Here is a 24,564-nt window from a genome sequence, read left to right on the forward strand (position 1 = left end):
TGGGGTGGGGATGGTGGTGTGCTGAATTGGGCTATTGCGATTGACATGTATACACTGATGTGTATAAAACTGATGACTAATAAGAACCTGCAGTATAAAAAACAAACAAACAAAAACAACTAATACTAAACTTTCTTTGGGTTATTTGTATGGAAATATGTTAATATAAATATTTCAGACATTACATGAAATTTCTAAAAATCTTATATATTCTGGTATAATGTTATAAGTCATAATCCTAGCTAATACTTTAAAATGTATATCTCAGAAATAACTAAATTTCCTTGTCAATTGCATTATTATGGACTTTCATCAAATCTTTAACCGTGGCCATTTTTAAGTCTTTTGTCATTTACAGACAGTTCTGGGTGTACTCTGATGCTTTTGCAAAAATGTTCCTATAAAAGCGTTTCATCTTCAAGGAATTCATGGGAAAGACTCTGACAGGTACAGGTTTCTGGTAACTGACTATACTGCTGAACGGAATGAATAAGCATTTTCAGAACTCTAATGGAAAACTGATGAATTCATAAAAGTGCTAACAAAGATCAAGATGAAAAAAAATAATTACATGGAACTGAGTGAACTGATGAGGATGATTATAATTTTTGCAACTTTCTGTTTGAATAAAAAAAATCCCCCCCAAAAAATAAACAAATAAATAAAGGAGAAAAATTAAATATTTAGAAGTTGTAGAAAATGCATTCGAGAAAATTTAACATCCATTCTTTTTCTCAATTCTGAGGAATAAAACTGAAGTTGCTTTATATAAGGTGAAGAATCTACAAATAAACAAAAATAACAATAATAACTATGAAAAACATCATACTTAATAATGGAATATCAAAGCTTTCCCCATGAGATTGGGAAGATAAAAATATCAGCCAGCACACTTTTATTCCATATTGAATGGCCAATGTAATAAGATAGAAAAATGTATTAAAGGTATGAGAATTGAAAAGAAAGAAATATCACTGTTATTCGTAGTCAATATTATAACGAATTGCAGATAAATTAATGCATAAATGAGTAATAATAAATTATAAATTAATGTAACAAAGGTCACTGGAAGATCAATGTACAAAACTCACTTGTATTGCTAACAAATATAAAACAAAATTTTAAATGTGCCAATTAAATTAACATCAAAACATCACATATCCCAGAATTTAACAGAAAATGTGCGATAAGCTTACAAAACAAATGAAATAAAATGTTATATAAAAATGTTACTGAGAAAAATTTTTAAATCTCTAATGCAAATACGTAAATCATTGGTCAAATTTACTTACAGATTTAATAGATCCCAACCAAAAATCAAGCTGATTCTAAAATTACAAGGAAATGTGAAAAAGACAAGTATACCCAAGATAATCTTGAAGAAGAACAACAAAATCTGGAAGGTTTACACTACTATATCTAAAATTATTATGAAACAACAGTAGCTAAAACTATGCAATGTTGGCACATGAATAGAAATATAGACTAATGGAACCATACAGATAGTTTAAAAACAGGCCCATACAGATCAGGTTCAGCTGATTATAGCAAAGGTGACTGCAATTCTAAAAGAAAATAATCGTTCTTTCAAAGAACTGGGGAGCATCAATTAAACATTCATATAAGGAAAAAGAAGATTTCTGCAATGATTCCCAACTTATAGTTATCACCTACGAGTACAGACCATGTAAAATAAGATCCCCAATTGCTGAAAACTCAAGGAATCTATTTGGAGACTGGATTCATCCCATCGCACTCCTGATGGCATCACCAAAGCTATTCTGCCTCTAGTCCTTACTCCAATGTAGAGATGCTGATGACATTTGAAAGGAAGTTAGAAGTATAACCCTTCACTAATTCCCCAAGAGGGCTTACACTGAAGAGTGGTAGGTTGAGAAAGGGTCAGTGCATTCCTTCCTTTTTTCTAAAATTTTTCCAGCTCACTATCCCTTTATGATATATAGCATTGTTCTAATTTCAGAAATGGTCATACTTTTTTCTATAAAACTCAGATTAACATATTAGAGAGGAAAATTTGAAGATTTGGTCATTAAAAATAAGCACTAGCTGTTCTGTTTTGAAAGACTCTGAGGTGCGAGTATTTGTGTGTGTGTGCACACGCATGTGCACGCGCAAGGGTATATTTAATATAGTTAAGTAATAAAATACATATGGTTCCAAGGGATTTATTAACTGAGGTATCACTTCATTTGAATTTAAAGATGAAACTCCTATTGAAAAGTTATTTTATAGTTATCTCTTCTTTTTTAACACCTTTATTGGAGTATAATTGCTTTACAATGGTGTGTTAGTTTCTGCTTTATAACAAAGTGAATCAGCTATACATATACATATATCCCCATATCTCCTCCCTCTTGCATCTCCCTCCCTGAAAAGTTATTTTAAAAGACCTATATAAAACATGAATTTCTTTTTTCCAATGAGTATATATAATTCTATTTCTGCAGAAAGGAAGTGGAGTAAATTATCCCTGGATCTGTGAAACCATCTGTGATGTGTGTTAATGGTCAAGTAGGGTTCAAAAACTACAGAAATGATATTTTATACATCAAATTCTCATAACATCCACTTTGATATGAAAGGATCTAAAAATATACATACATAGAAAAGTAGAGCACAGTCTGGGAGGGAATAACATATTCATTGAGGAATCATTAATTACTTGATCCTTTAGTATATAAGACACTATGTACTTAATTTTACATTAAAAAATCCATAATACATCACTTTTTAATTTCTGAATTTGGTTACTTAAGTCAATCTCTTTTGTGGAAAAAATTCACAAAACAAAACATCTTTTCTGGATGTAGTTTTACCTTTAGAATGATTTAAGTCAACTCTGCCTGAAGGAAAGAACTTGGTGACCTCTTAAAATCCATATACATTTATATACACAATTTAAACATTACTGTAGTTTTGGATGAATTGGAATTTGTGTGTATGTGCATGTGTAATTCCAAGAGAATACAGCAATGGTGTCTTCAATTTCCAGATACTTAAGTGGCTTTACAAGTGTATTAAAGTGTGCATGCAATCGTGCTATCTCAAAGTATAAACAGCAAACAATATTTCTGGAAGAAGATTATGTTCTCAAGATGGTAACTTTTCATCATCACCTTCACCTAAAACAATGATTCATGATGCTTTTAGGAATACATCCATCTGGAGTGACTAAGTGACTCCCAAAGACCCTCGATGCCCTTTGATTCCAGGAAGTATTTTATCTGGTTTCAAATCTTCCTCTTAACATTTTGCTTTCCTAAGGTCGTTTAAAAAATCGATAGGACTTCCTTAGGTCAATAGAGGTTGGTCTGTGCAGGAATTTCTGGCAGCTTTACACGTAACACATTCTGAAACTACGGGCAGACAATAAAGGAGAAGCATTGATGCGTGTAAGGCAACTAGAAGTTCTAGGGAGGCTGTATTTGAAAGAAAGGAATTAGTCACAGGGGAGAGTAAGCTGTCAACACTGCAGCATCTGTTTTCTGACATGCTTCATGGGTCATCATGTCTCCTCTATTGTTCAGAATAGATAAAAGCCAAGGAAGAAGGCAACAGGATTCATGGGTCTTCCACTGAGGTGACATTTTGCTCTTAGTGAGCCTATTACTTCAAGCGTTCCCAATCGAAATGGCTACTGGACCCCCCCTAACTAAAGAAAATAGATCCAACTGGGCCCCAAATTCTAGTAGGGAAATGCGAAAAATGTAGGAATCTTAGTTTTAAGTTTTAGCACAAACTTTTTATGGAGAGTCAATTTTAAAAAATGAAAAGACAAAATATTTTCCCAATCATGCAGACCACGACAGCTTTATTTATACTGTTATCAACTTCAGCAAGCCATGATGATGCTATTGAAATAAAGAAATAAATTGCAAGAAAGAAAACTTCTGGATAAAAATGTTTACTATAACAAAAAAGCTTAATAGAAGAAAAATATATGATTGTTGTCTTCAAAAGCAATAGAAAGCAAGAGTATTAACCCTGTCAATAGAGTTCTTGGGTTTTGAGGAGGAAGAAAGGCCATAGTGTTGCTCTAAAACAGGTAGAGAGAGAAGTTGTCAGGATGGTGGTTACAGGAGAATGGGCTCTCGTGTCAGGCAGCCTGGTTCAAATGTTGATTCTGCCACTTACTGTAACCTTGGACTTGAGACTTAACCTTTCAAGCCCCCATTTTCTTATCTGGAAAATAAGGATAAGAATGGTATCTACCTCCAAGATTGTGATGCACATTTAATGAGATTAATCCATGTAAGGTGTTTAGAAGACTACATGACACAGAGTAAGAACTTAATAAAGTGTTAATCCTTATAATGCAGAGACAACATTTCAATGAACCTAAGAAATCAGCCAACTACCATACACTGGATATCAGCAGATTCTCTGCACTTCTCATTCAGTCATTCCTCAAACATCCACCAGACATCTTTACAGCAGGCACTGTACCAGGTACAGAGAATACTGGGAAAAAGAGACAAAAGTCCAGGTCCTCAAAGAGTTCCCATTTCATCATTTTCCTGAATTGACACTCCCCAGGATGATGATTTGCTATAAATGTAGGCCTTCCTTTTTCGTGTCCAGAATTTTTATATTTCTGCCAGATCTTTATTTTACATGGCCAGACATCTTTATACTGTCTTATTACTCTATATTCTCATATCTAGTTAGAAATGGAGAGATTAAAAATAAGCACAACCTTTCTTAATGTGATTGAACAAAACACCTGCAATAGATCCTGAATTCTGACAAACTAAAGGATAGAAAGATTTTGTCATATATTTATTTCAGTTACTGGCTGATGAATAACAATCAGAATTATTTTTTAAATGTAGAAAACATGCAATTAGAAATGTCAAAAACTGAAAATCCAATAACTAGACATCATAGAAGGCTAAATGTATTTCCAGCAAAATTTGCCTGGAAATACATCTTATATACACTCTGATCTTGTTTTCACAAAGGTCTTTGAGTTTAGTTCAATGAATGCAATACTCTATATAAAGCTATCAAGAAAAAGGTAGAAAAGTTGGGCAAATCAACTTTATGGAAATAACATTATTTTCTCTGAATTTCATTCAGTATAAATGAATACTTTTCATTAAAGAAAAATACAGTAGTTAATTTAAAGATACCTTGCATAGTGAAAGGGGATATGCACTTAAAATGAGATACAAGGGCTTCCCTGGTGGTGCAGTGGTGGAGAGTCTGCCTGCTGATGCAGGGGACGTGGGTTCGTACCCCGGTCCGGGAGGATCCCACATGCCGCGGAGCGGCTGGGCCCGTGAGCCATGGCCGCTGGGCCTGCGTGTCCGGAGCCTGTGCTCCACAACAGAAGAGGCCACAACAGTGAGAGGCCCGTGTACAGCAAAAAATAAAAATTAAAAAATGAGATACAAAAGTCTGAATCACCATTTTTTAGGAATATATTTTTACATGACATATATTCCTTAAGTTTTTGACAGTATAAAAAATGAATTTGAGTTAGAATGAGTTCAATTTTCCATTTTATCATTTTATTCGTGTCACTAAGAAGCAATCGTATCTTATACAGGTGGGAACAGTCAATGGATGTTAAGGCAGGTGGGTGAAGGTCTGATGAGGAACAGGATATTGGAATGAAATTGAATTATCTCCCCATAAAATACTGATCAAAATCAAAGGGAAAAAATAGTGCAGAACCTGGCAGATCACTAACTTGACCAGGTGATCAAGTTTAATATCACAGCAGTAGAACAGACTGACACAGTGTACCTCCAGATGTGGTCAGCATCATTTCTGTGGTATTCCTAACAAGAATGCATAGCCTGAGTGTGATGAGGAAACATCAGATGGACCCAGGTTGACGGTGATAATATGGAATGAAATGCCTATACTTCTGAGACTGTAAAGGATGCCCAAAACAGGGAATGGAACTGCTCCAGATTGAAGGAAATTATAAGATATGATAACCAAATGCAACATGTGTTCTAGAATGGAATTATGGCCCAAGAAGGAAAAAGAGACATTGTTTAGATAGTTGGTGAAATTTAAATGGGGTCTGAGATTGGATGGTATTGTGCTGTCAATGCTGATTTCTTGATTGCATTGTGTATGTTGGTTATACAGAGAGTGTCCTTGTTTTAATAAAATATATACTAGAGTATTTAAGGGTGATGGAGTATATTGTCAGTAAAAGGCGTACTGGACTGAGATAGAGGGTGATGGAGCAAATGAGCTAAAAAGATTACCAGTTAGGAATCTGGTGAGAGAAGAGGCAGTTCTTTGTACTGTCTTTGTAACTTTTCTGTAGGTTTGAAATGATTTCCAAAAACATTTTTAAATTAAAAGCAATCATTAACCTGGGAACTCTCCTGCAAATATAACTGTCAGTGAGTTGACATTCTTAACATATAAAGAATTTTACAAATAAACAAGAAAAATGACAAGACTCTGGTGTAAAAATGGCAAAGGATATTTAGAAACTATTCATCTAATCAGAGATACCAACAACTTACTAATAAATATATGAAAATGTACAAATTCACTAATATTCAAAGAACAGTAAACTTTAGAAATGACAGTCATTTCTCAGATATCATGTTAGCAGAAAGTATTTTAAATATAGTGCTCAGTGCTTCAAAGTGTATAGTTCAAGTCATCTGCAAAGTAAATTGTTTCCTCAAAACACATATCTTACTTTCTTTTCAGTGCTGATCAGGGTATTTTTACTGGCTAAGTTAAATGGATTTAAGTTGAAATATTCACTGATTCGCGTATTCTCTAGTGCACTCACATCCTCAATAATAATCAAACATAATTTTTACACCACCTAGAGTTTTAAATAACCAAAGGTCAAAATACAAAGGAAAGATGACAGCATGCCAATCATCTCCTTCTTTAAATGCTCAATGGGTAAAATCACTGAAAAGAAGAGGCAAAATTTGAATGACTTTCATTCAACTATTATGAAATACATCAATATATGGTTTCAAAAATATGACAGCTTGCCAAGATCAATGGAATGCAAGTGTATACAACAGCTGGGGAAATAAGATTTCTTAAGTAATGGAGATAACGTAAACTCCATGTCAATAAGGACACCAAAACAATTTTTTTTTTTTTGGCGGTACGCAGGTCTCTCACCGTCGTGGCCTCTCCCGTTGCGGAACACAGGCTCCGGACGCGCAGGCTCAGTGGCCATGGCTCACGGGCCCAGCCCCTCCGCAGCATGTGGGATCTTCCCGATCCCACGAACCCGTGTCCCCTGCATCGGCAGGCGGACTCTCAACCACTGCGTCACCAGGGAAGCCCCCAAACAATATTTTGCATGGACTTTTTTAAAAGGCACATGCTTCACCACACTACAGGAGATAACAAAACAAGTTACAAATAAGCTCAATTCTATTTCCTGTCACTTCCTAATAAACTGCAGGAAGGTCATTTTAATTTGTTAAATGAGTCTTTCGAAAAATGATTTTAAGTGATTGACCAAAGGCCTAAACAGCATTTGGGAAGTTTCACAACGACATCGTAAGACTAAAAGGAGAAGAGTCTTAATGCCAAAGAATTAAAATATATTACAACAAATCCCTCAACATTCAGCTTGGAAAAGATCATTGAAATGTCAGTGCATATCAATGTATGGCAGATTAAGAAAAGAGAATTAAATGAACTTTGATGACACCCTGAAAATTTTCTTATTATGCTTGAGCTGCATCCAAAAACTCCAACTTTCCTCCAGAGACAAAAGAGAAAGCAAGTTAAATACTATAGCAGATGTTACTTTTGATACAAATCAGAATCCATTTTTCTGGTAATATAGTAACTTAAGTCTTTTACAAATTAGAAGATATAATGGAAAAATAAAGATCCCACTTGAGTAACAGAATAGCCTGTAAGGTTCCTAGGAAAAAATCAAACAAAATATGTGTATGCCCTTTATAGAGATAATTATAAAGAAGAAATGAAAGAAAATGAAGAGATAAGTCATATCCCTGGATTTTAAAAAATGAATATCGAAAAATGTTAACACATTAATCTATAAATGTGACATAATTCCAATATAAATCCCAATGGCATTTTTTTCATAAAACTTATCAAACTGATTCTAAAGTTTATACCAAAGAATAAAGTTTCAAGCATAGCAAAAAATCTGAACAGGAAGAACAGAGACCTGAACTATGAGTTAGCAAGTCTTATAAAACTACAGTAATCAGAGTAGTGTGGTCTTCCTGCAGGAGCCACAAGGAATCAGTAGAGCAGAATACAAGGCCCAGAAACAGACCTCTGAATTGACAGAGATTTGGTACTACATTTGACATTACAAATATGTGAGAAAAGAATGGGCTTTTGGGTAACTGGCATTGGGACCACCAGCTTCACCTATTAGATATTACACAAGATAAGTATACCTAGATCTAAGTTCAAGATGTCCATTTCTTTTCTTTGTTAGGCAGGACAAAATGATCAATCATTGAATACAGCGGGGCAGATTAAGATGGAAAGTTAAATACAGATGTATCATCGTCCCCTTTCCAGATCTCCAATTAAAAGATCAATAGTAAACTAATCAACAGTATTTGCATTAATGCCTATGTATCAGTATTCATTGCAGAGTCAAATATTGTGCTGAGATAATCTCTCATTCATTGTCACAAATTCTTCAACATCCAAAGAAAAAAGTTAGGTAGCATCAAGGACAGATGAATTTTTTTCTTACTTCCCCCAAATTGCCCAAAATCATGCCAAATTTTCTATTCTATAGAGTAGACCATAAATTTCTCATAAAGGAAATTTTAAACCACAGAATGTAATCTAGGGGACTGTACCAAAGCTACATCAAGGGACAGCAAAAGGATTTTACTTATCGTGAAGAAAATGCAGTTTTGCAAAACATGGAAAAAGAGAACAGAGTCCTTTTGGAATTCGGGGAAATTTTCTCATCCATTTTTACTTACAAATATACTTTCACTTTTCAATTAGCCTTTACTGTTTTCATATTTCTCCTCTATATTTCTTGTACAAATAGATAAGTGAATAATATCTTAGAATTACTTCTCTAGTCTTTTTTTTTTCCTTTCAAAACACAATAGCCAGAAAACTGTAATGATGAGAAAACGCCTTTGATCTGCCTAAGTGTCTTAATTCTTTCATACATAGAGTACTATATATTATTGTCTGTTGTTTTTAGGTAATACTGATGTTGGCTAAACATACACAGAAATGCCAAAAGAGCCAACAATCTTTTTACACTGTGCTCACATGAAGTTTGTGGTCCAATTTTTAACAGCAGCCCCTACTTGAAAAACATCACTGGAAACCAGCATCTCAGGTTTGGAGGCCAAATGAGACTGTTCACGGCACACCAGGGCACTGCTTATAAGGTTCCCAGTAGCTTCATAATGATGTCACTTTGTTTGAAGCTGTGTTTCAGTACCAAGATGTGACTTAAGCACACTTCCAGTCCCAAGATACTGTGATGTCTGCCTTTCCCACTTCCATCTTGCTCTTAGCTCACTTCAGACACCCCAAGACCCAGAGCGCGTCCATTAGTCTCATATGTCCAAACCAACAAAGTTGTGTGATTAGGTTTCCAGCTTTCACACAGTGGCTGAGATGTTGCTACATAGCTCATTACAGGTGTCTAAGTTCTTATTCTCTAAGAACTTGACTTGCAGTCATTTGGAAGCAGCGTCTACCAGTTAGTGAAATCCTCACGCCTAGAGCTAATGGCATTTCAGGAGAGATAAGGCACCCTGCATCAATAGAGCAAATTTGAACATTCTCCAGATCCTTTACCCTAGCCTGGAGAAAACTCTGTGATGTCATTTGTGATTCCTGGTGTACTCGTGATGATCTTTCGCTCGATCTTCCACTCATTTTTTCATCCACCAAATATTTATTTAGCATCTAACTTTGTATGACAGCATGGCAGGTAAAATGGAGTGTGCAAGTTTAATGCACAATCCTTTACAGCAAAAGAAAAAATCTAATCAAAAATTGTTGTCAGCTACATAAAATTTCAGGCAAACAGACAAGTACTCCTGGGAAAAGGATTAGAAAGCTACATCCTGGAGTCTTATGGTGGTTGTCTACAACCACTGCAGGCATGGCGCTGATAAATGTTTAACATTTGGCTCTCTGTTTTCTACAGAAATAATTCTAAGATATTGGTTCATTTATCCGTTTGTTTAGGGAAGATAGAAGAAAAGAAATATGAAAAAAGTAGACTCATTAAAAACAGAATATTTATCAACAAAAACACATTTTTTAAAAAGAGCTCTACTCTGTAGCACTTGCTTATTTCCATAGTCTACTTCAAGCTACAACAGTGATGTCAGCCAGCTCACAAAGTTTCAATTCTTATCAGCCAGTATAAGCCTGCTCCAGCACACCACTGACTGGCTGAGAAACATTTTCTTCTTTTAACTTTTCTTACTTTCAAAATGTCTTTAATGATAATAGTGGTTGCCCCCAGGGACAGAAATCAGGTGGCCGGGGAGGGATGAAGGTAAACTTTTTCTCTATATCTTATTGTGCCTTTTAAATTTTGAACCATGGGATGTATTACCAATTTTTTTTTAATTACAATTACAATTTAAATTTTTTAAATCTTCAGTAAATATTTGTTACCAAATAGATTTAGATTTTTAAAATATAAATTGTGATCAAAGGCAGCAAATGATACTTTTTGCCATCTCATATGCAATGAATACATATATATATATGTGAAACATTGAAACAACAAGATGTTATATGTTAGAATGCCACAAGGAGTGGCCCAGATTTAAAAACCTGGAGAAAGAAATTCATGTAAACTGGGAAGGTCAGTAAAAGCTTCACGGAGCTGTGAGTGAAGTTCTGAAGTGTGAACAGGACTTGGATGAGCAGAAAGAAAGGGATCTACACAGAGGTGATGAGCAGACTGGCCACTGTGCCTGGCATTTATACTCCTACTGAATGATACCACTTTTCTCCATCTCTGCCAGTGCCGGAGCTGACATTCCCCGCAGCCTCTATTTCTCACCGACCTCTCCCTACTTCATTTGGAGTCAGAGCAAGATGCGCAATAGCCAGATATCTCAGGATAGCTCACTGCCATCAACCCGCAGGGAGATAAGAGTGAAGTCAGGGACTGAAACGAGAAGCAGGGAAGCCGCTTCACATCATCTCTAGTAATAACATTAATGTTTATTTAGTGCTTGCTCTGCAGCAGGCACTCTATGGTCAAACTCACAAAGCCTAACTCACGGGGTTATGAATAACTCAACTTCTTGCCTTCTACCAAGCAGGCAAGAACCTGTGGTCAGTGGAGCACCACAACCTCACCCCACCCACTCCCAAAAGCAACTAGGAAATGAGCTTCTTTCCTCATGAGGAAGAGCTCTTCTGTGAACTAAGACAGACCTGACGGAAGGCTGAATCCACATCTAATCACTGCCAGTTAAAGGATGACAGATCACCTGTTTCTTTTAATGAGCATTTTTCAACATTTAACTGGTTTACAGCTAACAATCCTTTGAAGCACATAAATGCATTCACTTATCCAGGACCATATTTTGCAAGCTAGTCATCTTAATGGATACGTCAGATAGTTCTACTGATCAAAATTTGACATTTTTTGGATAGTTTGGCATTTTTAATGATAAAATTAAAATTTTGTGAGAATCTGATTTCCCTGATTTAATTTGCACCCAGTAATGGAATACTCTTTGGTCATTAATGAACAGATTATAAATGAATATTTACTGGCATAGGAAAATCCTCAAAAAATTTTGCTAAATTATAAAAAGTTATAAAATATGTACAATGTGATTTAATTTTTTTAAAAAATAGTATATCTATACATTTTAAGTAGACATTTATAACTGAAAGTATTAGTAGACACTATCCCCAGGGGGATAAAATTACAGATGATTTTTGCTTCCCTCCTTGTGATTTTCCTAATTTGTAAAATTCACTATCAGCATTAATCTTATATGTAATGTTTGAAATTTGTAGCATAGTTAAAATTTCCACATTCTAGAGGATCCATCCATCATCACGCGAGAGTAGAATCCACACTACTTACCCAGAAAAAGCCTGGCCCTGCCCTTGGGAACTGCCTACTTCAGCCACCACAGGAGGATGTGGGTACCTTCTGTTCAGGCATGGCCTTATTTGGTTCCTCAATTTTCATAATAAAATGTCAGTATTTCCTACAACTCAATTGCTGCTGAGGTTCAACACAACTTTCATTTAACTGTCAACAAAGAATAGCTGCAATTTGGGTATTTCTCAGAGAAGTCTAACTTGAATTCAGTATTATTCTCAAGACACTGGGAAAAGCCAACTGGTATGGAATATTGCCTAGAAGACATGGTATTTTATCAGGATTTCACATAGGAGGTGCTATTGGCATTCTGAGCAGTAAAACTTGGTTGCACAGAACTTTTGTGCACACTACCAAGGGCCTCGAAGACAGTACAACTTCAAACACCTTTACACCTAGATGCACGTTACTGGCATCGTTATAGATTTGCTTTTTCTGAAGCGCGCTGTGGCTTGACATCACCAGCTGACACGAGGTCCTCTGAACTTGTTCCTCTAAAGGCACTCACTATATTTTACCATAAAAGGTCATAGGAGAAATAAGTCTCTGGTCTCAGAACCAAGAATAGTTGCATTCCCTTATCATCTAAGTGGTTGTCTGTTTCTTCTTTGCCTTGGTTTGCATATTTCATTTTATTTTTGTCTTATTGTCCTGTAGATATCTCTATAAACCTCCTTAATTTTTTGTGAAAATAAGCAGAGAATAAATAAGTGTTCAGGAAATGATGACACTAAAGAGATGGCTGAGAATGAGACTAAGGAAAGAAAGATATCTTCAGCAACAACAACAGGAAGAAAAACAATACAAACCAAAGCACAAGGTCTGAGAGGGTGATGGGAGGTTAGGAGATATCACAGTGGATGCGTAAAAATACCGGACTCGGGAATCAGAATTATGCTGAGTGTAAAATAAGTCAGACAGAAAAAGACAAATACTGTATGATTTCACTCATATGTGGAAACTAAAAACCAAAACAAATGAACAAACATAACAAAACAGAAAGAGAGTTACAGATACAGAGACAAACAGGTGATGGCCACAGGAGAGAGGGTTTGGGGCGAGGAGAGAAATAAGTGAGGGAGACTCAGAGGTACAAACTTCCAGTTACAAAATAAACGAGTCACAGGTATGAAATGTACAGTGTGGGGAAGATAGTCAATAACTACGTATGTGTGTACGTATGGTGCCATCTTAACTTATTGTGGTGATCATTTTGAAATATATAGAAATACGCTGCGTAACAGGAACTAATAGTGTTGTAGGTCAATTATGCTTCAAAAACAAACAAACAAACTCACAGAAAAAAAATCAGATGTGTGGTTCCCAGAGGCGGGTGATGGAGGAAGAGGGCATTGGATGAAGGCATTCAAAAGGTACAAACTTCCAGTTATAAGATAAATAAGTACTAGGGATGCAATGTACAACCTGGTAAATATAATTAACTCTGCTGTGTGTTATACATGAAAGTTGTTAAGAGAGTAAGTCCTAAGAGTTCTCAGAAGAAGGAAAATTATTTTTCTATTTCTTTGATGTTGTATCTATATGTGATGATGGGTGTTCACTAAACTTACTGTGATAACTACTTCATGATGTATGTAAGTCAAATTACTATGCTGTACACCTTAAACTTATACAGTGCTGCGTGTCAATTATTGATATATCTCAATAAAACTGGAATAAAAAAAATCAGAAGTGGGTTTGGGTGCCGACTCTGTCACCATCTAGATAAGTGATACTGTGAAAAAACAGGCAGAAGAGAAGCTAGTCTAACAACTTCAGACACTGAGAGAAGGCACAGCACAGAGGTGCAGGAGACCAGCTCTATAATCATACTACCTGAGTTTAAACCCTACCCGCATTTACTCTTGGGAGCCTTTAACAACTTAACCTCTCTAAAACTTGTTTTCCTTATCTGTAAAATGGTAATGAGAATAATGACCTTGCAATATGATGGGGCTTTAGTGAATTTTTTTCTCTAGTATCATCAAGCACTTTATACGGATTTACAGATGAGGAACCTGAGGTTCAGAAGAGGTAAGTGATTTACCCAAGGTCACAAAGCCAGTACCCAAGGTCACATAGCCAGAGCTATGACTGGAATGCACGCAGTCCTTCTCCAGATCTGCACTCTGAACCACTATCTAATATTGACGTAAAAGGAACTAACCCATGGAATGCACTGAGCACTGTGCCTAGCACACGGTAAGCCTTTAATAATTGTTGGCTTCCCAAGCAAATGAAAAGTGCCTTCCAAATAGATATGATTTTAAATATCATAGAAAAATATCCTATATCTCAAATATGGTATTTGTTTAGGTAAATGTTATCAAATTTGCAGATGATACAAAGGAAGAATGAAGAATTAATAATCAATTTAACAAGAATAATCGGAAAGCATGAGAGCTGAGCACAAAGATTTATGTATAAATATGTCCATCACGGTGTTGTTTATCAAAGTTAAAAAAGGAAAGAGTTCAGTATCCAAAAGTAAGAACACACACCGACACAGACAAAAAACTGGATTAAAATATGACAGAATTTCAATATCAGTCTTCTTCTGGTGATATGATTCGTATGACTTTTCCTATTTCTTTATTACACCTGTCAGTTGTCCACATTTTCTACAATGAAAATATGTTGCTATGCTAATTTGAAAAAAATATATATTATTTTTAATTGAAATAAGTCAATATAAAGCCCTACACACAACTTTAACAAATCTACTTCATAGGAACAGTAAGATAGGATCTGTCTGACAGCAAATCTTCCTTCAAAGACCTATCTGATAAAAGTTGGGTATTTCGGTAGTACATATCCTTACTATGTCTAAGGTGCTAAAAAAAATTTTCAAACTATTTTAATATGTATCAGTTGGAAAGTGCATAGATTATAAGAAATGCATGCTGGTCAAACATTTGTAGAGTTAATGTATTCAACTCTAGGGACCAACAAAACATTGACCATCTGGATGGGATGGTCGTGAGGGATGTCATCTGGAAGAAGGTTAGGCGAGTTCCATGTCTCTACAAATGGGGTAGTAAGAAGCCACAGGGCTTAGAAAAATCTCTCGCCCAAAATACAGGGGAAGTTTTCTTAGCAAACAGAAATAATCAGCAATAAATCAGGCTGCTCTGTGAAGGAACAATATCTTTCGCTGTATGTGAATCATGTTGCCTAAAGCCCACTGGAGAAGAGCAGGGTCGCAGCGTTACAAATGAGGAGCTCCCCTGATGTCAATCACCTGAAGACGAGGACCAGGAACATACCAAGGCGAAGAGCCCTGGTGAACCCTTGGACATGGACCTCTCCCTTTCTTGCTAAGTCTTTTTTTTTTTTTTTTTTGCGGTACGCGGGCCTCTCACTGTTGTGGCCTCTCCCGTTGCGGAGCACAGGCTCCAGACGTGCAGGCTCAGCGGCCATGGCCCACGGGTCCAACCGCTCCGCGGCATGTGGGATCCTCCCGGATCGGGGCACGAACCCGCGTCCCCTGCATCGGCAGGTGGACCCCCAACCACTGCACCACCAGGGAAGCGCTGTTGCTCAGTCTTAAGGAGCCCAAGCCAATTACCTGGTGAATGTTAGGATGGCACCCTGCTTTCAAAAACAGGCCAAAACCTGGGAGGAGAGAAATCCAAGTGAGGGGCCTGGGAAGTTATGCCAATCCTTTGGGACTAACGATAGAATTAGATGGGGTCTTAAATCCCTGAGAGTAATCCAGGTAGAATGTGATCAGGAACCCTACTCTCTGTGTCAATTTTCTATATTTTGTTCTCCACATATATTTGCTTCTGTTTGCCCTTTAGTATTTAGCAAAGATTTGCCAAGTCCCAGGCTGCCCCAAGAAAAGAGGTTTCTGCCCACATCTGAACAGGATTATCAAATCCATTATATATGTAAAACACTTTACATATATGAACTCTTTGATCCTCACAACTACCTATGAAGGAGGTACTATTTCTATCCTCCTATTACAGATGAGGAAATTGAGGCACAGAGAGGTTATATGACTTGCCCAACGTCCCCAGATAGTCACGAAGTGGGCATTCAAAATATGAACACAAAAGAACTTTCATTGTCAGAACTGTGGTTATTCTTTCAGGAAGGAATCACTTTAAGCTGTTTGATGTTATTTAGTAGCAATTTATGTATATGCTAAGTGTTATGAATGAATTTCTTCTTCCCCCTCTCCCCTCTTCCTCACTACTCCCACCAGCTCTCCTAATCATGCTTCTATGCGTGCGAGGAGCTAAGAAATACTAGACAGTATTTTGATTCAACACACATCCAAAAATACAGCTGTAACTGCCACAGTCTAAGAAGTGCGCTGAAAAAGAATTTATCTGTCTGTGATTAAAATTATAAGACTATTAAACTCTAAACCCAGGCAATATCCTAAAGAAACAGAATATGGTATTTTTGCGGCTAACTGTTCACCAATTAAGAGGAAGTATGTTTGACTTTAACATTGAGGAAGATAACTCATGAGGAAGTTAGTAATTAATAAATGGGTTTTAGGAATGGTGACTTCCCTTCGCTCTTAGCAACATCAAAAGCAATAGCTCCTTCTGCTTTTAGGCTGATCTCAATTACTTGTGTTTCTGATTTTGCATAATGTAGCAAAATTATTCTTGCTGTTTTAAACCAATCATGAATATCTTGCTTTTGTTTACTTCTCTTTAATGTGTTAATTTCACCATCTATAATGAAAACACAGGAAACTCTAGCAGCCGCACGTACCTGTGATCCAAGTGGTGAATGGAGAAAATCACTCCGGAATTTAAATGGGTCTGTTTTAGGGTCACCAGAACAGTAAATTCATGCTTATTTCTCAGCTTCTGAAAAAACTGTTCAGCTGTAGCAGTGGATGCTTTTATACTTCTGGGAGTATCTAAAAAAAGAAACATACAGTAAATAGACTAGAACTTGGCTTTATAAAGCATTCTTTACAGGCAACGTCTTTCAGAAAACATTATCAAGCAACTGCTGATAAATACTGAGCTCCAGACTCTCCTGGTAAATTGGTTCAAAAAGACTTTTTGCTACACATAACACAGGACAGTAAATCACATGAATGACTGAGCTTGTGTTTCAGAGATCTTTTTGCAAAAATGTCTTTGAGGTGAAGAATCAAAGAGCCCTGTTTGAAAAACTGAGCTCCCAAGTTTTCTCCTCACACTCTTCCTAAATCCTGGATACCACAGCCACGTCAGTGTCAACATTGAACAAAAGGAAGTCCTTCCGAGAAAAGGACCTAAAAAACCATGATAGAGCCATTTAGCTTTTCTGACACCTCGTGACAGAAAACTGGATTTAAATCAATGTGCCACCTTCCACACTGATATCTGTAGCCAGAAGGCTTGCTATAAATAGATTTTTTAAAAGATCATTGAAATTAGTCACTCTCAGCCTTCTATGCAGTGGATGAAACATTAAGATCAAATTATCGTGCCATATTTTTGAAAGAAATGCACAGAACTCAATTCCCACATCCCTCTCCCCAGGCTTAGAGAACACCTAGACAAGAGAGATTTGAGTAGGAGAGCAGATTTTTATCCTGCACTTTCCTGTGGTTTAGTCGTGCACTCCAACCTCAGGACCCAGAGGACATGGGAGAAATAGCCAGGGGTAGAAATGGATCTAGTGGACAGGAAAAACCTATCATTCAAGCCGTCCGCTCACAGAGCATAACGCTCTCCTATTCAGTGTGTGCAGAGGGTTGATGGGAGCCAGAAACACAGTTTCCGTAGCTATCAAATCATTCTCCTCTTTTCTGTGCTTTAGACTAGATAGACTAGATAAGGAGTTCTCAATGGGGAAGCTACTGGCATTTGGAGAGAATAACCCTTCCTGTGGAAGACTATCCTATGCACTACAGAACATTTAGCACCCCTGGTCCTGGCCCAATGAATGCCAGTGGCACTCAGTCCTAGTCACTGTGACAACCCAAAGTTCTCCCACACATTTCCAAGCATTCCCTTTGGAACAGTGCAGCAGAAATCAGGTTGAGAACCACAACCTTGATGAAACAGAGATTATGAGATTAATCTAAAGTTCCCCACCTTTCCAGCCACACACATTTATCGAATAAAATTGTAATCACCTGGTCTGTGTCCATCACTGGGGATGCATAGACATGGAGAAGCCCTCAAGATACCCATAAAATGGAGGAGGGGACAAATAATCCCAATAAAACAAAAGAAACGCTGTCATACAGGGAAGTACAAAGTGGTGTTGGACCACAGAGGGAAAGTAGCCAACATGATCTGGAGGGCAGGATCTCAAAACAGAAGGCATTTGCTCAGGAGTTCACCAGGTAGAGAAGAGAGGGCAACGCATTCCAGTCATAGAAACAGCTTATGAAAAAGCAAAGAGACGTGATAGGGCATGACATGGCTGAAACAGCAAGTAGCAGCCATTGCAGGATGGGGCTGGGTAGGAAAGCTGAAGAGGAGAGGCAGGGCTTTGTGTGCCAATGTAATAGACACTTGTTTCTGTCACCATGCTCAATTTACTCTCTAGATAAAAAATTAAAAAATAAATAATAATAACTCTTATCTACCACTGAAAAATGATCCCTCCCCACTCTTAACCCATGGCTTCCTCTGTGCTAAAAGTATCCAATCAGAGCGTCGCCTATTCCTGTCCACAGTAATTGATTCAGAAACAGGCACCTAATCCAGGGCAATGAAGTCAGGCCCAGGATATTGGTTCCAGGTTTTAGGAAAAAGAAACTTCCTAGTTTCCAAAAACAAACTTCCTCAGTTCTAGTCAATAGTCACAGTTCAAAAGCGTAATAATAATCCACAATTTCAGCCATGGTAAATGTAATAGTTTCTCCCTGGATTCCACTAGAGAGAAGACAGGCTTTGCAGAGATGCCATCCAATCCCTCTGAGATCCAAAACCGTCTGCTCCCCAAGGAGGCACAGAAAATGAGACTCTGTGAGAAGGATTCATCTAGTGTTAACTTTTAATCCACTCCAATTTATATACAGGTGAATCATTCACAAACTTCATGACTTCGTTTCAATTCGCTAGATAAGAACAAATTAAAATTGAATTACAAATATCACACTCCCCCTCCCGGCCCTGCGCCGCTCCGACCCTTTTCAGGCAGGTAGAGCTTGAGCAGAAACCTTTGTCTTGCTGAACAGGGTGATAGATGGGGACATAAATGAAGGAAACTGAGGAAGGACTACATTAAATACAGGAATGATGATCAGAGCCACAGAGAGATGGGAAGGTGTAGCCCAGCAAGCTTGAGCTCTTATAGTGAGAGAAAAGAAATTGAGAAAAGGGTGCCAGCTGCCTGACAAGGTGGAACTTTAAAGAAGAGATGCTTGAAGAGGAGTTTTAGAAAGCTTTGTCATTTGGTACGCGAAGAAAACCTTCACTAAATCTCTATATTATTCTCCACTGCTTCTGGAGTCAGATTTGTGAGAAGGGTTGAAAGGCTATATTATTTGTGTGGGGTTTTATCTGTTTTGTCTTCAGATGAAATTACATGTGAAGACTGACCTTATGATGAAAGGAAGAAGGACCTAAAAAATGGATTACATTTGAGTATTGTTGGTAAAAATGTAAACCACCACGGTTGAAAACATGAGGAAGGCAAGTGTAGTTGAACGGAAACCATTTTTTTTAAAGCTTTGTCAATCTGCATTTTGGAAAAATTTCTCTGGTAGCCATGTGGAATATTTGAAGAAAGAAAAAAATTTGAACGTTGGGAAAACTCTTGAGAAAATGGCAATTCAGGTGATTATTGACTTTTGTTAAATTTCACATATTTTAAAAATCACATTTTGACATCCCTAAACTACCTTTTCTAAATCAAATTGATGTTTTTGGCTTTCACCGGGAATCGTGATACAGAACTACTTACTGGTTCTTTCACTGCCTGTCAGGCATGTTGATGTGAGAAGGGCCAAGTGAACCCCAGGTGCTTAAGGAGACCTGCAGGGCAGAACCATCCTCTATCCTGCCAGGGTGGTAAGTGTTGTCCCAGAGGGTCTCCATACAGCTTATACTTAAACCTATTCACTTACGCAGGGTCACAATTCAGGACACGCTCTCTCACCCTGTCCAGGCTCTCCTCCCAGCCCATTACCTTCCTGTTTTGCTCCCTCTGTGGTGGTTAGAGTGACTTGCAGGAAGAAGGGACCCTCCAATACCAAACATGTCCTACAGAAGCTCCATTCAGCCTATGCTTTAGCGACAGGAAAAATGAAATTCTTTTCTTTCCATCCCGATTAACCAAGTTCACTTGTATAGCGGTTTAAAAACTGGGTCTTGCATGAATCTATAATCCCCAGGTGAAGACAAATTACTGAATGAGGCAGAGAGAGCACCTCTAGGAAGTATACTAATTTTCAGCTTTCTGTCAACAGAACACCATCTCCCACCAATCCTTACCTCACCTTAATGATATTTAAATCTATTGTTCCCCCTTAAAAACATGTTTTTCAAAAATTTATTATGCCTGCGTCCGGGAAGGATTTGATGGGAGCCTGAACTCTGTGAGTAGCTCAAAAAAATTAGGGAGTATAATCATTTTATTATTATAGAATTCAAGAGATTTTTAGAAAGCAGAATCTAAAGAATTTGGTCACTGATAAAACACATGCAAAAGGCAAAAACAGGAGAAACAGGAGAAAATTGAATCCAAAGTTTCTAGCTTGAGAGACAGAATGAAAGGCAAATGCAGTAGGAGCATGATGGTACCCAAATGGGATTTCAGTTTTAGAAACGGTCGTTCTGAGGTGTTTGGGAACGTGCATGTGGACATATCCGGTGGGAGGCTGGCACTACAGAATCTGATCTCAAGAGAGAGGTCAAGGTCAGCAGTATAAATGTAGAGGTCATCAGAATACAGTATCTAAAGTCATAGGCATGCCTGAGTAAATCATAGGAATCACAGGAATGAGAAGAGGATAAAAGGATGGACCATAAAAACACTAAATCTGTCGCACAGCAGGGACAACATATATAACTTTACACGTGTACGATACAATGCTGCACGTCTAGCACCATCCTTCAAAAATGTATAAATAATGTATTTTCCCCTGTGAACCCACATTCCATTTTATTCTCACAACGCTTAACAAGGACAACTATTACAATTCTGTGATTCACCCAAAGGCACCAGGCATGCTAGAGGTGTAATGGGGATGACAGTTTCGGGTCCAGCATTCCTTCCACTAAATTGCCCTGCCTCCTGGATGTGGCATCCTCACCCATGCTTAACTGCCACTCACACACAGAAAGGCAAATTCGGGAGCATCAACATAGAAAATCATCCAGAAAGAAGTAATTATATAACATAACATTTTTAGTTCCTTAAGTGACTCGCTTAGTAGTGATTTTAAGAAAGGTCACTTTCCCCATTTGCATTTCTGTTTCCCACTTTGTAAAATTAGCACTCCTGCCTTCTATTTTCATCTCAAAGATGATATACCATTCAGAGAGACTTCTGAGTTCCTGTGATTATTACTCTAAGATCCAACTCTAGTCCTCACCAGAAAGTCAAGTCAAAGAAACCACCACGGAAGAATAATTTTACTTTATTTTTGTTATCATTTCAGTTTTCAGAATTCATAATTAAATTCAGGTATGTATTAAGCAATTTCTCAACAAGGTCTCCTGTTAGGAACCACACATAAAAAATAGATGGTTATGAGAACAAATTCTCACCCCAGAAAAATAAGTTTCCAAGGCCAGCTATGCAGATGACTAGCTGTGCCTGCCATGTAGCAACACCACGTGTTGGCTTTTAGAATTATGATACATATTATTATTACTCTCACAAGCAATGAGACTGTGGAACCCACTAAAACGACCAAGAGCCATTATACCCTTGTGGTGATTTTTTGAGCTTACTTTCATTCTAAGTGTCTCAAACTCAGCCACAAAATACCAGTTCTCACATATGAAAATTAACATAGAAGTTTCTGGCAATGAAATTATTCTTAAGATAAATTCTGCCTACCACCCCCTGTTTCTAGAGAACTGTGAATGATCATTCTTTGATGGACAAAAGTCAAAGTAAGCTGAATGTCTTTTCAAAGAAGGGCTGACGACCATCATTTGAACTGCCTCTTCAGAGCAAAACAGGCTGAGAAAAGGGGCCTTTAAATGCTATAGGAAGCCTTACAGAAGAACTTACCAGCATGCCCATGCTGTATTAGGTCTTTTTAATTGGAGAACTGCTTGAGTTTAAAATAAAACTTTTTTTCCAAGTTTTCCATTTTTATTGCGTGCAGAAGCCTAAAAATCCCACTAAGAACACAACGTGTGGCATTTTCAAGCAGTTATTAATAAATAATGAAGCAGGTCAGAAGCAATTACATCAAAATATTCATTTTTAGTCATGGGACAACCAGGATGGAGTGATGAGTTCATGTTTGGATGCAGTGTATCCTCCACACACATAGTTAGGGGGAGAGGAGAGTGAGGGTGAGATGGAGAGACAGAAACTGGTTTCTTTCTATACAAAATAGACTGTAGCTTAATGCAAGTGTATCGTGGCAGCAAATATGCATGTTTACTGAAAAAGAATCAGACTAGAGCTTCTTTAAGTATGTTTAGTGCATTAGTAGTAACAGTAAAGAGAAGGGGTCTGTCCATCTCCCAATAACAAAGCAATCGGTAAGAATTCTTTTCTTCTTTTGCACTTTAACTGCATCACTACAATTGCCATCATGAATCAAATGAGTCTCTGGCCCCTGACAGGTGTCTATCCTGTCTGCAGTGTGTAGAAACCTAAACTGATTTCCCGCCACATAAGCAGACTAATAAAAATACCATGTGCAGATTCAATTATAAAAACGGTCTAATCTCAGGCATAGAGTGGTTGACTTAGAATGTTCCAAAACTCACCAAATTACCCTTTTGTTCAGTCTCTAACTATGAAAGGTTGTTGTCTTCTAAATTCAGGTTAGAAATATATGAAATTAGAACTATTATTATATCAATAGTTGTTGTTCATTGCTCTTACTCTTTCAATATATCCATGCCTTTACAGTGCAAAACTTTAAAGGCAAAATAATAACAATTTTAAAAGCCATTAAAATTTGATTAACACAATATATACAGCTTGCAAAGTCCTTAAACATCAACAATCTCATTTAAGTCTACAGCAACTTTGAATAAATGAGATTATCAGCTCCACAGTAATAGAAATTACAGATGAGGAAAGAGAGGCACAGAGAAACCAAGACATTTGTGATTATCTCTGTAAGTGGCTCAAAATCAGAGCTGATTTCCATCAACTTACTCTTTTAGGAACGTGTTGGTTCAACGGGAGCTTCCTGAGTGAAATCTGAAACTGAGCAGGTACACGAAGGGCAAGGAGAGACCACAGGAAGAGGCAGATGGCTCCGGATTGGTAGGTGGCAGGTTTAACAAACAAAGGAACTTACACACCAGGCTTGTCTTGGGCGGTGGCAAGACAAGTACAGCTCTGCACTCGCCTACCAGAATTTTAAAAGTTTATATAGAAGCCTTAACTGGGTTCTGTCACCTATGCCATCCAGATGGTCTCAACAACACATTGCTTTCTCAAGGCAGTTGCTTCCTTGAAAAGAGCTCTGACTGTGGGAACACTGGAATGTACATTTCAAGGATGGGAGGGGGTGAGGAGCCTCTGATTGCCGCCTCCGGCTTGTGGGTCAACTGGCGGTCATGTCCTCTCAATGACCTCCTCCAATAGCACTACCCAAGGCAATTACGAGAGGATGTAGGAATGAACCTACCAAATTCAAGTGGCAGATCCTGGATCCCAACCCAGGCCAAGGTGCTTCCTGTTATTACAGGAGCACGATGCATACTCTATAGACAGTAGATAAACCCTCATTTTTAGTTAACTTTTATAAAAAATATATTCTGAAGATAAATAAATACATTTTTCTTGATCTTTGGATCAATTTAGGTTTTTCAGATCTACAAAACTATTCATATCACATAATCTCTCAGTTGCTACTTGAAACTACTTGAAACTATTGAGATGTAAACAATACTAAATTTTAAAACAAAAAGCTTTTTAAAAAATTTTAAATAATTCTCCTCAAAAAGTTACTGGGCAAAATGTATGAGTAATCCACAACTTTTTTTCGTCAGCAAACTCACATCTAAGGATGTCACATCCTCACCCTTTAGACATCTATATGCCCTTTACATTCCTAGGTTCAGGGAGTTCAAGGACATACTCTTGGGATGTCAACTTGGAAATATCCCTTCATTTAACCTCAAAACAATCTCAAAAGTTTCTTTCAAATCTACAACTAATTATAATTTGATTCAATGCATAATAAACATATGTACCTTCAAGTATTATTTACAAAAAATGTTTGTTGGCTTAATGTTGTGAATATCTAACAACATAAAAATATACATACATAAGTGAATATAATCAGAAATCAGGAACAAAAGCATCCACTAACTAGTCAAAGAAACAAAAACAAATAGCAGATTCTACTC

General features: G+C 37.3%; 1 protein-coding gene across 1 annotated transcript in view; it reads right to left on the reverse strand.

Annotated features, from left to right (window-relative positions):
* The window catches only part of NELL2 (neural EGFL like 2), a 376,417-nt gene that overhangs the window by 308,442 nt on the left and 43,411 nt on the right, over nt 1-24,564 (reverse strand). The window contains exon 3 of the mRNA XM_060024615.1: nt 16,829-16,979. Coding sequence (XP_059880598.1) covers nt 16,829-16,979 — 151 coding nt within the window. The remainder of the gene's footprint in view (nt 1-16,828; nt 16,980-24,564) is intronic.

This window comes from Delphinus delphis, chromosome 11, assembly GCF_949987515.2.
Source record: "Delphinus delphis chromosome 11, mDelDel1.2, whole genome shotgun sequence".
NCBI lineage: Eukaryota > Metazoa > Chordata > Mammalia > Artiodactyla > Delphinidae > Delphinus > Delphinus delphis.